At 46.0% G+C, this 18,171-nt stretch overlaps 1 protein-coding gene across 1 annotated transcript in view; it reads left to right on the plus strand.

The window, feature by feature from the left end:
* Positions 1-303: 303 nt before the first annotated feature.
* spryd3 (SPRY domain containing 3) overlaps positions 304-18,171 on the plus strand; it is a gene marked incomplete at its 3' end in the record, with an annotated part of 286,555 nt that continues 268,687 nt past the window's right edge. Inside the window, exons 1-4 of the mRNA XM_078208993.1 lie at positions 304-368; positions 12,645-12,789; positions 13,624-13,699; positions 14,958-15,082. Coding sequence (XP_078065119.1) covers positions 12,662-12,789; positions 13,624-13,699; positions 14,958-15,082 — 329 coding nt within the window. The remainder of the gene's footprint in view (positions 369-12,644; positions 12,790-13,623; positions 13,700-14,957; positions 15,083-18,171) is intronic.

An 18,171-nucleotide genomic window follows, 5' to 3' on the forward strand; every position in this document is an offset into this window, starting at 1 on the left:
TGTGTTCACCCCAGTCCAACACCAGCATCTCCACATCATGACTCTCCAGTGATTGACAGACACGCGCCGTCCCGTCACCATGGAGCTGCACGCCCTAGCTGCGCGCGCAGCCTTCACGCGCTGGCATCCACAACCGCACAACGCCAGCGACGGAATCCCCGCGCTCTCGGCACCCTGATTGGTCCCATTGTGGGCTCATGCCCCGCCCTCTGGCCTGCAACGCGGGGTCTGATTGGCCGCGAGTGGCTGTCGCTCAGACAGCCACTGGCGGCGGTGCTTCCGCTTCCGGCAGTCAGCTCCGGGCGGCCCGGCGGAGAGAGGCTGTGGCAGCAGTTCAGGGCAAAAACAACCCGGCAACATAGCAGAAGGTAGGCTGAGCCGTCAACATGTCCGTGGGGTCACCGCAAACTCAGGCCGTCAGTCAGCCGGCATGAGACAGCTTTCCGAGTGTCAAATTCCAGCAGCACAGCTTCAACTCAGCAACTGCCACCAATCCTCAAGCCGGAGCAAACAGGCCGCCTCACCTCCTGCCTGAGAGCCTGCACATCCCGTGAGGAATGGGCTCCCTGTCTGGTGCCAGTGGGGCGCGGGCTCCCTGTCTGGTGCCAGTGGGGCGCGGGCTCCCTGTCTGGTGCCAGTGGGGCGCGGGCTCCCTGTCTGGTGCCAGTGGGGCGCGGGCTCCCTGTCTGGTGCCAGTGGGGCGCGGGCTCCCTGTCTGGTGCCAGTGGGGCGCGGGCTCCCTGTCTGGTGCCAGTGGGGCGCGGGCTCCCTGTCTGGTGCCAGTGGGGCGCGTGCTCCCTGTCTGGTGCCAGTGGGGCGCGGGCTCCCTGTCTGGTGCCAGTGGGGCGCGGGCTCCCTGTCTGGTGCCAGTGGGGCGCGGGCTCCCTGTATAATCGCGGCGAGGAGGGGACCATGGAATGACCTTGGGCTAGATTTTCAGGTTTTGGGGCGAGCAAGGCTGGCAAATCCCACCCATAGTGTTAGAAACATAGAAAAACTACAGCACAAACAGGCCCTTCGGCCCACAAGTTGTGCCGAACACATCCCTACCTTCTAGACCTACCTATAACCCTCCATCCTATTACGCTCCATGTACTCATCCAGGAGTCTCTTAAAAGACCCTATTGAGTTTACCTCCACCACCACTGACGGCAGCCGATTCCACTCGCCCACCACCCTCTGTGTGGAAAAACGTACCCCTAACATTTCCCCTGTACCTACCCCCCAGCACCTTAAACCTGTGTCCTCTCGTAGCAGACATTTCCACCCTGGGAAAAAGCCTCTGAGAGTCCACCTGATCTATGCCTCTCAACATCTTATACACCTCTATTAGGTCTCCTCTCATCCTTCGTCTCTCCAAGGAGAAAAGACCGAGCTCCCTCAGCCTATTCTCATAAGGCATGCCACTCAATCCAGGCAACATCCTTGTAAATCTCCTCTGCACCCTTTCAATCTTTTCCACATCCTTCCTATAGTGAGGCGACCAGAACTGAGCACAGTACTCCAAGTGGGGTCTGACGAATCTGCAGTTGCAGATAGGGTGGAGAGAAAGATTAGCTTAATTTAAGATTCGTCCATTCAAATGTCTGTGCCAAGTCTTTCACAGATTCAAATAGAGCATTGTTAGAGAGTTTATAAGAGACACTTTTAAAAGCATAGAATGAGAGTAAAAGAAAGAATTAGTGGGTATGCTGGGGACAGATCGCAAGAACTCGCCACACTCCAGCACCATTCTGAATCATTTTGAGATGGACACAATGTGAACTGCTTTCTGTATCTCCAACTCTCTGGCTGGGCTCAATCAGCTGAGAGCTCAGTTTCTCCCACAGCACACTGTATCTGATCTGACTTTGAGCCAGATGGATCAATAAGGTTTTGCAGCAATTGTTGCTGACAGGTCAGTCTTGCTCTTGATTTATATTTTGAGATAATTGACTTGAGCCTAATGACTGAAAATGCCTGGGGCAGTCATACTTCCAAATGGTCCACTCAGCTAGAGTACTTATTACTCTCTGCAGTTTTGTTGCGAGTTAAAAGGTTGAGTTTGAGCCCTGATTCAGGACATCATACTGTCTCGGTTGAGAGTGCTGCAATGTTGGAAGATGCTGTCTTTCAAACGAGGTGCTGTCTGTCAGTTTCAGTGCTTCAGAGATGTTAAAAAATCCCCATGACATTAGTTGAATGGCAGCAGGGAGATCTTGGCCAACATCCATCTCTTGGTGGGCACCATTAATTTGACATGTGAAAATTAATTGCTAAATTCAAATGGTTGTATTGATTCCAAAGTGCTTTTCAGAACCCAAGGGCATGAGAAGGTGCTATGTAAATACAACATTGAAGACATATCTCTTCACTGTAAATGAAAGCTTTGTTTGGAAAATGACTTGGATGATAGGAGCGAAGGCATGGTAACCAAATTTGCAGATGATACAAAACTGTAGGTGGGAAAGAATGTTGTCAAGAGGACATAAGGAGGTTGCTGATGGATATAGATAGGTTGTGAGTGGGCAAAAATGTGGCAACTGGAATATAATGTGGGAAAATGTGAAGTTGATCACTTTGGCAGGAAGAATAAAAAGAGTATTACTTAAACAGAGAATGACTGCAAAATTCCAAGGTGCAGAGGGATCTAGGTGTTCTAGTGCATGGGTCACAAAGTATGCAGGTACAGCAAGTAATTAAGGAATGCTATCCTTCATTGCGAGAGGAATTGAACATAAAAGCATGTTATGTTTCAGTTGCACAGGACATTGCTGCGACCACATCTTGAATACAATGTGTAGTTTGCTCTCATTTTAAGGAAGGAGGTAAATGTGTTGGAGGTGATTAAGAGGTGGATTACTGGATTGATCAGCTCTGACGAAGGGCCATCTTGACTGAGCATCGGCTCTGTTCTCCCTCCACAGACACTGTCAGACCTGCTGAGATTTTCCAGCAGTTTCTGTTTTTGCTTCAGATTCCAGCATCTGCAGTATTTTGCTTTTATTTTGCTAGATTAATACTTGGAATGAGTGGGTTGTCTTATGAGGAAAGGTTAGGCAGATTGGGCTTGTTTCCACTGGAGTTTGGAAGAGTGAGGGGTGACTTGATTCAAGTGTAAAAGACCCTGAATGGTCTTGACAAGGTGGATGTGGAAAGGATGTTTCCTCTTGTGGGTGAATCTAGAACTAGGGGGCACTGTTTTAAAATTAGGGTTCGCGCTTTTAGGACAGAGTTGAGAAGTTTTTCTCTGAGGAACTCTCTGCCTCAGAAGGTGGTGGAGGCAGGATCACTGAATATTTTTAAGCTGGAGACAAGGGAATTAAAGGTTATCAGGAGTAGATGGGGAACATGGAACTCAACACAAACAGATCAGCTATCATCATATTGAATGGCGGAGCAGGCTTGAGGGGCCAAATGACCTACTTCTGATCCTATTTTGTGCGTTTGTAAAACTTGGTGGTGGGAGCCCTGAGTTTGGCAGTGAAAGTGCCTTCAACAACACCTCCGAGAGTTTATCCTTTATGCGCATGCGAACAGCCTCTGGCAGCACTGCCCATTACCACCATATTTTTGGTTGCAGGCAGATTGCTTCAAACACCACTGCGAGCTCACAGCACGCTTACAAGACTAGGTAGTACATGTAGTGCCTGTTCAAAGATGCTTCATCTCCCTCACAGCATACTCGAATGAGATCTACTGCTCGTACCTGATGAGACAGAGTTATGTCTTCCAGTCACTGTCAATGCCAAAAGACTATCGTGCTGCAGAAGCCCCAGTTCAAGCTGTTCCACCGTTGTCTACTCAAGTGTTTGAATTGATTTACACTTTGATAGTCTCACTGCTGAGGGGAGCAGCTGAACGTCCTGTAGTTCCGTGTTGGCTTTAACACTGCTGCGTTGTCGTTAGGGAATCCGTGTTTTAACTTTGAATCAGGAATTGGGTTTTTGGAGAATTTGTCGAGAGTGCTTGCATGAATTTCAAATCTTTATATTCTTGCTAATTGGCCAGTTTATATATAGGGCTGGTAATTGTACTGATTGTATTTGCTGTGTCATTTTGCTTCTATTTATTAATTAACCCGTATATTACTTGTTTAATACATTCTCAAGATATTGGCACGCTAACAGTGGGAATCTTCCAACAATGGGATGGATAAGGAACAAGATGTATATATTCCCAATAGCTTAAAACTAAACTAGAATGTGAAAGGGAGAGATATGATAGATTGAGGGCCAAAATGCTAAACAAAATCATGAGAAATAAAGTGGAAAGGTTGTAGGCAATAGAGAGAATTGGTATTTATAATAGTATCCTTCACCACCTCAGAGGATCTGAAAATGTTTCTTTTTTGAAGTACTTTGGAACTAAAGGCGGGATAATGGAGGGAAATGTGGCAGCCAATTTGTTCAGAGCATCAAATTCAATAACCCGAAAGTCTGAATTTGAGATGATAGTTGATCAAAGAGCTGCCACAGGCACGCTGGACAGAATGGCCCCTGCTGCCTCATTCTGTGACCCCTGTTAACCAGGATTCGGGTCTAACGACCCTGCTCCCTTCCAAGCAGCACCAATTGGATCTTTTGCACCTTGGGTTTATTGTCTCATCCAAAAGGTGGCCCCTCTGGCAGTGCAGCAGTCCCTCAGTACGATACTCAAGTGTCAGCCTGGATTTTGTACTCTATTCTTTGAGTGGAGGTTGAATTCAGGACCTTCTGACTCTGGCAAGAGTGCAGTCAGTAAACCAAAACTTCTGCTGCCGTATGGATGGCACAGTGGTTAGCATTGCTGCATCACAGCGTCAGGGACCCAGGTTCGATCCCTGGCTTGGGTCACTGTCCCTGTGCCGAGTCTGCACATTCTCCCCATGTCTGCGTGGGTTTCCTCCGGGTGCTCCGGTTTCCTCCCACAGTCCAAAGATGTGCAGGTTAGGTGGATTGGCTATGCTCAATTAAAGTTCAAGTTTCTTTATTAGTCACAAGTAGGTTTACATTAATACTGCAATGAAGTTACTGTGAAAATCCCCTCGTCGCCACACTCCTGTTCGGGTATACTGAGGGAGAGTTTGCATGGCCAATGCACCTAACCAGCATGTTTTTCGGACTGTGGAGGGAAACCGGAGCATCCGGAGGAAACCCACGCAGACATGGGGAGAACGTGCAGACTCCACACAGACAGTGACCCAAGCTGGGAATCGAACCTGGGTCCCTGATGCTATGAGGCAGCAGCGCTAACCACTGTGCTACCCTTAGTGAGAAGTCTCACAACATCAGGTTAAAGTCCAACAGATTTATTTGGTAGCACAAGCCACTAGCTTTCGGAGCGCTGCTCCTTCGTCAGGTGAGTGGGAGTTGTCTTCACAAACAGGGCATATAAAGACACAAACTCAATTTACAAAATAATGATTGGAATGCGAGTCTTTACAGGTAATCAAGTCTTAAAGGTACAGACAATGTGAGTGGAGAGAGGGTTAAGCACAGGTTAAAGAGATGTGTATTGTCTCCAGCCAGGACAGTTAGTTAGATTTTGCAAGCCCAGGCTTGCAAGATAGTGTGACATGAACCCAAGATCCCGGTTGAGGCCGTCCTCATGTGTGGAACTTGGCTATCAGTCTCTGCTCAGCGACTCTGCGTTGTCGTGTGTCGTGAAGGCCGCTTTGGAGAACGCTTACCCGAAGATCAGAGGCTGAATGCCTGTGACTGCTGAAGTGTTCCCCAACGGGAAGAGAACACTCTTGCCTGGTGATTGTCGAGTGGTGTTCATTCACCTGTTGTCGTAGCATCTGCATGGTCTCCCCAATGTACCATGCCTCGGGACATCCTTTCCTGCAGCTTATTAGGTAGACAACGTTGGCCGAGTTGCAAGTGTATGTACCGTATGGAATGGACAGGGATCTTGGGTTCATGTCACACTATTTGTAACCCCCGCAACTTGCCTGGGCTTGCAAAATCTCACTAACTGTCCTGTCTGGAGACAATACATAGAACATAGAACAGCACAGAACAGGCCCTTCGGCCCACGATGTTGTGCTGAGCTTTATCTGAAACCAAGATCAAGCTATCCCACTCCCTATCATCCTGGTGTGCTCCATGTGCCTATCCAATAACCGCTTAAATGTTCCTAAAGTGTCTGACTCCACTATCACTGCAGGCAGTTCATTCCACACCCCAACCACTCTCTGCGTAAAGAACCTACCTCTGATATCCTTCCTATATCTCCCACCATGAACCCTATAGTTATGCCCCCTTGTAACAGTTCCATCCACCCGAGGAAATAGTCTTTGAACGTTCACTCTATCTATCCCCTTCATCATTTTATAAACCTCTATTAAGTCTCCCCTCAGCCTCCTCCGCTCCAGAGAGAACAACCCTCGCTCCCTCAACCTTTCCTTATAAGACCTACCCTCCAAACCAGGCAGCATCCTGGTAAATCTCCTCTGCACTCTTTCCAGCGCTTCCACATCCTCCTTCTAGTGAGGTGACCAGGACTGCACACACTATTCCAAATGTGGTCTCACCAAGGTCCTGTACAGTTGCAGCATAACCCCACGGCTCTTAAACTCCAACCCCCTGTTAATAAAAGCTAACACACTATAGGCCTTCTTCACAGCTCTATCCACTTGAGTGGCAACCTTCAGAGATCTGTGGATATGGATCCCAAGATCTCTCTGTTCCTCCAGTCTTCAGAACCCTACCTTTGACCCTGTAATCCACATTTAAATTAGTCCTCCCAAAATGAATCACCTCACATTTATCAGGGTTAAACTCCATCTGCCATTTTTCAGCCCAGCTTTGCATCCTATCTATGTCTCTTTGCAGTCTACAACAGCCCTCCACCTCATCCACTACTCCACCAATCTTGGTGTCATCAGCAAATTTACTGATCCACCCTTCAGCCCCCTCCTCTAAGTCATTAATAAAAATCACAAATAGCAGAGGACCAAGCACTGATCCCTGTGGCACTCCGCTAGCAACCTGCCTCCAGTCCAAAAATTTTCCATCCACCACCACCCTCTGTCTTCGATCAGATAGCCAGTTACCTATCTAATCGGCCAACTTTCCCTCTATCCCACACCTCCTTACACATCTCTTTAACCTGTGCTTAACCCTCTCTCCACTCATTGTCTGTACCTTTAAGACTTGATTACCTGTAAAGACTCGCATTCCAATCATTATTTTGTAAATTGAATTTGTGTCTTTGTATGCCGTTTGTGAACAGAACTCCCACCCACCTGATGAAGGAGCAGTGCTCCGAAAGCTAGTGGCTTGTGCTACCAAATAAACCTGTTGGACTTTAACCTGATGTTGTGAGACTTCTAACTGTGTTTACCCCAGTCCAACGCTGGCATCTCACATCATGGCTACCCTTAGTGATCAGGACTCAGTGCCCCTTAGTGTCCAAAGATGTGTAGGTGAGGTGGGTGGGGTTATGAGGGCTGGGCCTGGGTATGATGCTCTTTTAGAGAATAGGTTCAGACTTAATGGGCGAAACGGCCTCTCTCTGCAGTGTGGGGGTTCTCTGCATTCTATGGATGGAAAGGAGATTCAAAGGGCTAGACGGGAATATGAAAAGAGGTAATGAAAGGAATTAGGGAGGATAAGACCAGCTGGAAGGTTAATCTTTTGGAGGATAAAGATATTTCAGGATTTATTTTGCAAGAATAATAGAAAGGAGATTATAGATACGCTTGAGCAGAACATCCTGAACATTTAAGATCCTGAGGGGTACTGACAGGGTGGATGTGGAGAGGATGTTTCCTCTTGCTGGAGAATCTAGAACTAGGGGGGGGGGGTCACTGTTTAAATATAAGGGGGCACCCATTTAAGAGGGAGACAAGGAGAAATGTTTTCTCCGAGGCGAGTCGGCTGGAGGAGCCGAATGGCCTATCCTGCTTCTAATTTGTATGTGTGTGTAATCTGGAAACGTTAAATCACTGAGTCCTGATCACTGTACCCAGTGCTGAGGAAAGCAGTCAGAACAGAGAGCAGAGACTTGAGTCACAATTGGTCAATCCTTAAATCTATAACATCTCCATTCCAGAAAGAAGAGCAGGATGAACTGAGTAACGGTAGACCAGGCAGTTTAGCACCAGTTTCAGGCAAATTCTTCAAATGCCTAATTCTAGTTCAATTTTGAATGTGCATGGGTAATCATTGTCAGCTAGCATGGAATTGGTAAAGGCACATTGTATTTGATATTCGTATGTACGTACATATTTTAGGAAGATATGCATATCGATTTTCAGGAAGCGCTAGTTGAGTTGCTTCATCGGAGACTTGTTTAAAGAAAAAAATGAAGCCAATGTCATGAGGTTTGAGGCTGCAGCAGTGATAGGAATAGGTTCATGAGAGCCTGCGTTAACAAGGGTGCTCGAATTGCAGGAGGGCAGAAAGTGAGGTACCCAGAGGCCAGCGCTGAGTTCACTTTGGGTTGTTCAGATATGTATTCTTTTGTACAGGGTGGGGGGGGTCAGCAAATAGGTTTCAGGAAGTAAGACAGATTAGTGGAATGGACAGACAGATGGCAAATGGAATTTAATACAGAGAAATATGAGGGGACAACATTTTGAAAGGAATGGAAAGATACTGAAATACGTTCAGGAATAGAGAGGCTTCGTTCAAATATGGAATCCCTTGAAAGTGAAGTTAGATAAAACCAAGAACAAGGTTTTGAGTTGTATAAATAAGACCATACAGCATAAGATAAAGGAAGTAATATAGATTCTTGCATGTGGCTGTTTCGGCCACAGTTGCAGTGAGGTTCTGGCTCCTGTTGGAATAAGGCTATTAAAACCACATGGAAAAAGACAGTGAACAATCATTTGATTGACACCAGGGATGTGAGGGCACAAGTATGAAGAGAGTCTTGAAAAGTAAGAGTTTTTTTTAACTGGAACAAAGAAGAGATTTTCAAAATGTCTGGAAGATTTTGAGAGGGTTGAAAGTGAAAGATTGTTGCCACTGTGTGGTGAACCTGTCACAAGGGGACATCTCTGCAGGAGTTCCTCAGGGTTCGTGTCCGAGGCCCAACCATCTTCAGCTGCTTCATCAATGACCTTCCTTCCATCATAAGGTCGGAAGTGGGGATGTTCGCTGTGCACAATGTTCAGCACCATTTAGGGAAGGCAATGGGGTAGTGGTATTGTCCCTGGATAAGTAACCCAGAGACCCAGGTTCAACTCCCGCCATGAAATTTGAATTCAGTAAAAATCTGGATTCTGAACTAAAGGTCAAATGTTGGCCATTGTTGATTGTTGTAAAAACCCATCTGGTTCATTAATGTCCTTAAAGGAAGGAAATCTGCTGTCCTTACCCGGTCTGGCCTACATGTGACTCCAGAGCCACAGCAATGTGGTTGACTTTTAAATGTGCTCAGGTCAGGGATGGCCCTACCAGCGACACCCACATCCCATGAATGAATTTTTAAAAAAACAGTCACGACTCCTCAGATACTGAAACAGCCCATGTCCAAATACAGCAAGACCTGGACAGCATTCAGACTTTGATAAGTGGCAAGTAACATTCACTCCACATAAGTGCCAGAAGAAGACCATCTTCAGCAAAAGAGAATCTAACCATCGCCTTTTGACATTCCATAACATTACCACCGCTGAGTCCCCCACTATCAGCATCCTGGGGGTTGCCATTGACCAGAAACTGAACTGGACCCAGCCATATCAATACTGTGGCTAGCAGTGCAGGTCAAAAGCTGGGAATTCTGCAGTGAGTAACTCATCTCCCGACTCCCCAAGTCCTGTCCGTCATCTACAAGGCACAAGTCAGGAGTGTGCTGGAATACTCCCCACTTGCCTGGATGAGTGTGGCTCCAACAACACTCGAGAAGCTCAACACCATCCAGGACAAAGCAGCCCGCTTAATCGGTGCCCCTTTCACCAACTTAAACATTCACTCCCTCAACCACTTCTGCATAGTGGCAGGAGTGTGTACCATATGCAAGATGCATTGCAGCAGCTCACCATGGCTCCAACAAAAATTAAAATTAGCAGAGATAAAGTATTAGAGAAACTTGGGACTAAAATTCGGCAAATCCCGAGGATTTGGTGGCCCAACTTGGGGTTCTAAAAGAGATAGCTGCAGAGGTAGTGGATGTGCTCAGTATGATTTCCCAAAATTTGTATATTCAGGAATGGTCCGCCGAGATTGGAAGTTGACAAATGTTACACTGCTTTTCAAAAATAGAGGGGTGGGGAGAGAACGCAGCGAACTACAGGCCAGTTAACCTAACATCACTTGTTGAGAAAATGTTGGAATCTATTATTAAGGAAATCTTAATGTGTTTCAAAAGCATAGTATGATTAATTTTATCTTACTGAAGGGAAAAAGGGTTTGACAATTTTATTAGAGGTTTTTGAGTATGTAACTAGTAGGGTAGATGAAGGGGAACAAGTAGATATAGTATACCTGGATTTCCAAATGACATTTGATAAGGTGCCTTGCAAAAGGTTAATCGGCAAATCAAGGGCATATGGAGTGGGGCTAGTATACTAGCATAGATATAGGATTGGTTAAACAGATAGAAAACAAAGGCTGGGCATAAATGGGCCTTTTTCACATTGGCAGGCATTGAGTAGTGAGAGCCACAAGGATCAATGCTGGAGCCTCAGCTATTTACAATATATATTAATAGCCTAAATGAAAAGACAAAGTAATGTATCAAAATTTGCTGATGATACCAAGCTAAGTGGGAATGCAAGCTGTGTTGAGGACAGAGAGAGGCTGCAGAGAGGTATATTCAGGTTCAGCGAGTGGGCAGCAAGATGGTAGATGGAGTATAATGTAGGGAAATGTGAAGTTATTCACTTTGGTTGTAACAAAAAGCAGATTTTTTTTAAAATGTGAAAAACATTGAAGTATTGATGTTCGGAGAGATTTGGGTGTACTTGTACCAGGAATACAGAAAGTTAGCACACAGATACAGCAGGCAGTGAGGAAGACAAGTAGCACGCTGAACTTTATGACAAGGGGATTTGAGTAGAAGAATAAAGAAATCTTGTTACAGCTGTACAGGGTTTTGGTCAGACCACATCTGGAATAGTGTGTGCAGTTTTGGTCTCCATATTTAAGGAAGGATATAGTTGCATTGGAGACGGTAGAGTGAAGATTCACTGGATTGGTTCCTGCGATGAGAAGCTGAGTAAATTGGGTGGATATTCTCTGGAGTTTAGAAGAATGAGAGGTGATCACATTGAAACATTCTGATGGGGTTTGACAGGATAAACACAGATTGTTTCCCCCTGACTGGGGAATCTGGAACACGGGACACAGTCTCAGGATAAGGGGCCGACCATTTAGGACTGAGATGAGGAGAAATGTCTTCATTCAAAGGGTGGTGAATCTTTGGAGTTCTCTTTCCCAGAGGGATGTGGATGCTCCATCGTTGAATAGATTTAATACCAAAATAGACAGACTTTTGGTGTCTCAGGGAATCCAGGGAGATAGGAAGTGGGAGGGAAAGTGGAGCCCCAGATCTGCCAAGATAGTATTGAACGGTGGAGCAGGCTCGATGGGCCGAATGGTCTCCTGCTCCTGTTTCTTATGTTCTTCTGATAGCACATTCCACACCTTTGAGCTGTACCGTCCAGAAGGACAAGGGCTGCATGTATATGGGAACAGCATCACCTGCAGTTTCCTCTCCGAGCCACTCACCATCCTGACTTAGAAATATATCGCTGTTCCTTCACTGTCACTGGGTCAGAATCCTGGAACTCCCTCCCTAACAGCACTGTGGGTGTACCTACACCACATGGACTGACTGATGTCCAATAACAATCCTGGAACTTCCTCCCTAACAGCACTGCGGGTGTACCTACACCACATGGACTGACTGATGTCCAATAACAATCCTGGAACTTCCTCCCTAACAGCACTGTGGGTGTACCTACACCACATGGACTGACTGATGTCCAATGACAATCCTGGAACTGCCTCCCTAACAGCACTGTGGGTGTACCTACACCACATGGACTGACTGATGTCCAATGACAATCCTGGAACTCCCTCCCTAACAGCACTGCAGGTGTACCTACACCCAGGGACTGTAGTGTGTTCAAGAAGGCAGCTCACCACCACCTTCTCAAGGGGCGATTAGGGATGGGTCATAAATGTTGGCCCAGTCAGCCAAGCTGGCGTCCCTCGAAAGAATAAAAGAAGTGCACTGTAAGATTTGTTCATTTTGGTTTTTGGGAAATCTAATGGTGGCTGTTGCGAATTTGAAAACCCAGGGAAAACAGCTACACAATTATAGATCCTGACCCTAAATACTGCTGTGATATAAATCGTCTAATTTTATATACAGGGAGATGTTAGAAACTCATTATTGAATAATAAAATTAGCTTAATTCAGCTGCCCGTTGCGATCATCATTTCCTGTGTTATAAAGCGCATGAGATTCAGTGAATTTGGAGATGAGATTTGAAACCAGCAAGATTGATCTATATACCAGATCAATGATCACCACATCAATGCAGCTTATTTCACTGGATTATATTCAAAATCCAAATGTTGCTTCTCAAACCAATATCTTGGCTCAGACTTGCTTGGAATTTGGCCCAGGTTTAAGAAGCCTCGATCTAGACATCTCAGCTAATTAGATGAAAAGGATTAAGACTGTGAATTTTGTTTCTGATGATTTCTTTGCTCTGCCAGATCCGCAGTTGCGGGCAATGGAGGACTTCAACTTACACTACAGGTTCCTAAATTGGAGGAGAAGAATAAGGGAGATCAGAGAAGTGCGAGCAGTACGTCATCAGGAGCGGTATAAGCGTATTCTTGTCGATGGAGACATACTGAGGTAAGGTTTCTCTTTGAACAGGAATGGATGTGAATCAATGACAAAGCTGCTCTAATCTGAGGAAAGACTTGGTACTGACATGTTAGGTATTGCAATGTTGCCGTCCAGTGGCTTGCTGATCGTGCACGTTATTACAACTAGGGAAATCCACTTCCTTTTTGTTTGTTTTCCGCCCTTTGAAAGTGATTTCATGCCAAAATTCTCTGCATTTCTTCATCCCTTCCTGCAGAGACTGACTTCTGCTGGGGTTTCTGCTGGGTTGCACTATAGCTGGCTGCACTCAGTGGCCTCACCCAAGCTGGTTAACTTTGGTGAGTGTGCATCGGCAGGCTACCTGCTCTCCTGTGCAGAGTCGCCCAGCTTAGCCTGAAGGTACTCGGGTTTTCATTCACTGCTCATCGGCAGCAAGCAGCAATTGGCCAGAAGTCTGTGCCCATCCCTGCCCGTCTCTGGTTTTGGACTTGTACCCTGGCACCAAGAATGGGATACATTTGAAGTCAAAGGGTACTCCACTGTCAAGGTCTCACTATATGAGAGGAAAGCTGCAGGGTCGTTTTTAACCATGTCGTACCTGTGGAAGTGTCCTTTTCATTAAACTGGTGGGTGCTGCAATTTCTTTTCTCACATTTGCTCCTGAACTTTTGGTACAAAGTGACCAAAATAGTTAAAATCAACAGTGAGAATGACTGGATGGCAAGCCAGTGATGCACAGTGATGGATAGCCTCACCGTGGCGGTATAGATGACATTTTATTGGCTGCAATTACATTAAAGTGTATAATTTCATCAAAATTTCACGCCGAGTTTCTGGACATTAATCTTTGTGGCATTTCAGTTACCATGGAAACTCAGATGAAGTTGGCTGTTACGTGGCCCCTCGCCCTTTGACCAAGGAGAACAATTATTTTGAGGTGAGTGACTCTTAAGTGAGCTATATTTTTCTGTGTGCGACCGGCCTTATCAAACTGTGGCAAAGAAAAGCTGTTGAGGCCATAGCCTGCAGTGTACATGTAGTCTGACCCCCACTGTCATTTAAATTCAATCCATGTCACTTGTTACGGTTGAAGATTGCATTCATCTGGGGTGAAGTCACTGTCCAGGAAGGGTTCTTGTGCATTATTTAGCTAATTGTACTTAAATTTCTGAATAACTGCAGAAACGGCAATAGGGCATTTAGGTCTTTTAGACCCATGTATGTGGTGCTGGTCAAGACCAAATCAGCAGAGATAAAGACCTGGTGCCTCGAATGTATATGTGGGATGCAATGGGAAGGAATGGCTTAAAGTGACCTCTGCCTCAAACCTCAGTTGAGGCAATGTTTTTTTTTATTCAGAGTAATAGAGTAACTGTCACTAAGTGGCATTTGGGGTTTCACCTTTTCATTTAGGTTAACTGAATGAACATTTTAATCACCTAGAGTATGTTTAAATATTAACATAAATGTTGTTTTGAATAATCCCCAGTGGTCTTCCCTTCAGGAAGAGAAAAATACATTTTTAAGGTGGCACAGTGGTTAGCACTGCTGCCTCACAGCTCGAGGGACCAGAGTTCAGTTCCCGGCTTAGGTCACTGTCTGTGTGGAGTTTGCACGTTCTCTCCATGGGTTTCCTCTGGGTGATCCGGTTTCCTCCCAGAGTCCAAAGATGTGCAGGTTAGGTGGATTGGCCATGCTAAATTGCCCCTTAGTGTCTAAAGAGATATAGGATAGGGGGATTAGTGGAGTAAATGCATGGAGTTACAGTTATAGGGCTTGGGTGGGATTCTCTGTCTGAGAGTCGTGCAGACCCAGTGGGCCGAATAGCCTCCTTCTGCACTGTAGGGATTCTATGACAACTGTATCACCACCTCCCATTCATTCCAACAGCAACTTGGCTGCTTGCTCGCAGTGTTCTGCACCTTTCCTGTAAGGTGCCTTGGGATGTTGCATTGAAAAAGCGCTCTATAAATGCAAACATGAAGGGTTGTTTCCCACTCAAGTTTATATTTCTGCTAATCTTCTGAGGTTACAGATAAAAATTCCCCTGTCTGACTGTAGGTTATGTGATCACCTTGTTTGGCGTGGTTTAAATTCGTCAACTGACAGGAAGGCAGGTTATTATTGAGAAACAAGACTTGTTAACAAACATGGCAGTTTGCGAGTGAAATATGAACTGTTTTTTCTCCCTGTAGGTATGTATAGTGGATACTGGTGTAAGAGGGACCATTGCAGTAGGATTAGTGCCTCAGTATTACAAGCTGGATCACCAACCAGGATGGCTTCCACACTCTGTTGCCTACCATGCAGATGATGGCAAGTGAGTAATATAGAAGAAAACTTGAGGTTGAAAATGATCTGCATGAAATATCTTTGTTCTGTTCTCTTGCAGTGGGAGTTATTAAAGTTCTGCATAGATATTTTTTAATGTTAGTCGTTTGGTAGTATAGAACTTGTGTGATAGGCAGATGTCTCTTTGGCTTGATGGCAGCATTCCTGTTAGTAGTGAAAACCACTCGTGTTGCTACTGCATAGCAGCCGAGTGAAACAGCGAGTTAAATGGAGCAGTCAAATGAACTTGCCGTCTTTAACGTGCTGGTTGAGAAATGTGCTGGGGGTTCCTGATGGAATAGTCTAACGCAAGCTTACCTTCGCTGGTCAGTATACACTGTGGGATTCTTACAGTTCCATATGCATGTTCACCACTAACAGGATGAATTTCAGTGCTGGTGTGATGCCAGTTATGTGGGCCTTATATCTCGATGACTGGTGGATTGTATCAACCAGCATGTCCCTTCCGCAGTTCACAACGGGCAAGGTACAGAACATACCCAGCCAACCCATGCTTGCAAAGCTCAGCGTTCAACATTAGATGTGACTCTGCAATTGGACAGCATTTGCTAAATAATCCTCAGTGTGCTAGGAATTACACGGACAGCTAGTTTACGATTGTCAGGCTCGCAGTGTAGCGTATTTGTGTGCACTGGAAACGACATATATTCATGCACGGGTCCCAGAGAGAAAGAAGATGTCCACACATTGTGTCTGCTTCAGCTAAACAAAATAAGTGACGGCCATTCGCTGGTTCATTGCCTTGACCAATCAGGGTCAAGCTGCCTGGTTTAAATTTTCAAGCAGTGCTTGGCAGTTAACTGTCAGTTACCATTAATTGGTGCATTCTCCATGGCAATTCCTCGAACAATCAGAGTGCATGTCCCAACCAATCAGCATTCTTCTTGTGCAGTATGAAGTTGTTGTTTCCTATGGCATTGTATCTTTGTGAAATGTCCTGATGAGTGCAAGACAAAACGTTTTCACACAATGTCGTTTTTCAACAATATGCATTTGTTTCTTTATCGCACGCCCAAACATGTCAAAATGCTTCTCACACAGCAAATTACTTCAGTGCAGTGACTTCTGTTGTTACCCATTTGTACATGAAAGTTCACTCAAACTAAAGCAATGAGCTAAATGCGAGTTGGCCTGTTCTCAGACACACCTCTATTGCCCTTCACATTATGGCACCATTTGACTGAATATGGCATCACGGAACCTGAGTGAAACTGGAGTCAATGGGAATCGGGGGAAACTCCGCTGGTTGGAGTCACACCTGGCACAAAGGAAGATGGTTGTGGTGGTTGGAGGTCAGTTATCTCAGCTCCAGGACATCACTATTTGACCTCGTCCTCACTAACCTGTCTGCTCATGCTGTTCTCAGTAGGAGTGCCCAATGCACGGTCCTTTAAGCAAAGTCCCATCTTCACACTGAGGATACCCTCCATCGTGTTGTGTGGCACTATCACAGTGCTAAATGGGATAGACTTCAAACACATCTAGCAACTCAAAACTGGGCATCCAAGAGGCGCTGTGGGCCATCAGCAGAATTGTACTCAACCCCAATCTGTAACCTCATGACCTGGCATATCCCCCACTCTACCATTACCACCAGGCCAGGGGATCAACCCTGGTTCAATGGAGAGTGCAGGAGGCCATGCCAGGAGCAGCACCAGGCATACCTAAAAATGAGGTATCAACCTGGTGAAACTACAGTAAAGGACTACTTGCATGATAAACAGCAAGTGATCAACAGAGCAAAGCGATCCCACAACCTATGGATCAGACCAAAGCTCTGCTATCCTTCCACATCCAGCTGTGAATGGTGGTGGACCCTACCCTAAACAATGGAGGAGCCCAGCATCAGTGCAAAAAATGAGGTTGAAGCATTCGCGACAAACTTCAGCCAGAAGTGCCGAGTGGATGATTCATCTCAGCCTCCAGTGGTCCCCAGCATCACAGATGTCACTCTTCAGCCATCCGATTCACTCCACGTAATATCAAGAAACAGCTGAAGGCACTCTACAGTGCAAACGTTTTGGGCCCTGACAATATTCCGGCAATAGTACTGAAGACCTGTCCTCCAGAACTTGCCGCTCCCCGAGCCAAGCTCTTCCAGTACAGTTACAACACTGGCATCTACCCGACAATGTGGAAAATTGCCCAGGTGTGTCCTGTACACAAAAAGCAGGACAAATCCAACCCAGCCAAATACCGACCAATCAGTCTACTCTCCATCATCAGTGAAGTGATCAAGCAACACCTGCTCAGCAATAACCTACTCATGGACACAGTTTGGGTGCCACCATGACAGCATTTGACTGAGTATGACACCAAAGAGCCTGAGAAAGCTGGACTCAATGGGAATCGGGGGAAACTCTCCGCTGGTTGGAGTCACACCTGGTACACAGGAAGATGGCTGTGGGGGTTGGAGGTCAATCATCTCAGCTCCAGGACATCACTGCAGGAGTTCCTCAGGGTTCGTGTCCGAGGCCCAACCATCTTCAGCTGCTTCATCAATGACCTTCCCTCCATCATAAGGTCAGAAGTGGGGATGTTCGCTGATGATTGCACAATGTTCAGCACCATTCGCGACTCTTCAGATACTGAAACAGTCCATGTTTAAATGCAGCAAGATCTGGGCAATATCCAGGCTTTGGCTGATAAGTGGCAAGTAACATTCATGTCACACAAGTGCCAGGCAATGATCATCACCAAGAGAGAATCTAACCATCACCCCTTGACATTCAATGGTGTTACCATTGCTGAATCCCCCACTATCAACATCCCGGGGGTTACCATTGAAAAGTAACTGAACTGGGCGATCTGTTTAAGTACTGTGGCTACCAGAGCAGGTCAGAAGCTGGGTACTTTGTGGGAAGGAATTCAACTCCTCCACGTAGACTACATGAGGTGGCTCAGGGTCACTGTCCAATGAACAAAGAAAAAACACTCAAGGGCCGATGCGATTTCTTCCCCCGTTTGACTCAGAATTCTTGGATATATCCCATCAGGTCCCAGCACTTTGTGCTTCTTTCGCTGAACAAAATTCTCAAATGCTATCTTTCAGTTGTA

This window comes from Mustelus asterias (genome assembly GCF_964213995.1).
Source record: "Mustelus asterias chromosome X unlocalized genomic scaffold, sMusAst1.hap1.1 SUPER_X_unloc_3, whole genome shotgun sequence".
Classification (NCBI taxonomy): Eukaryota; Metazoa; Chordata; class Chondrichthyes; order Carcharhiniformes; family Triakidae; genus Mustelus; species Mustelus asterias.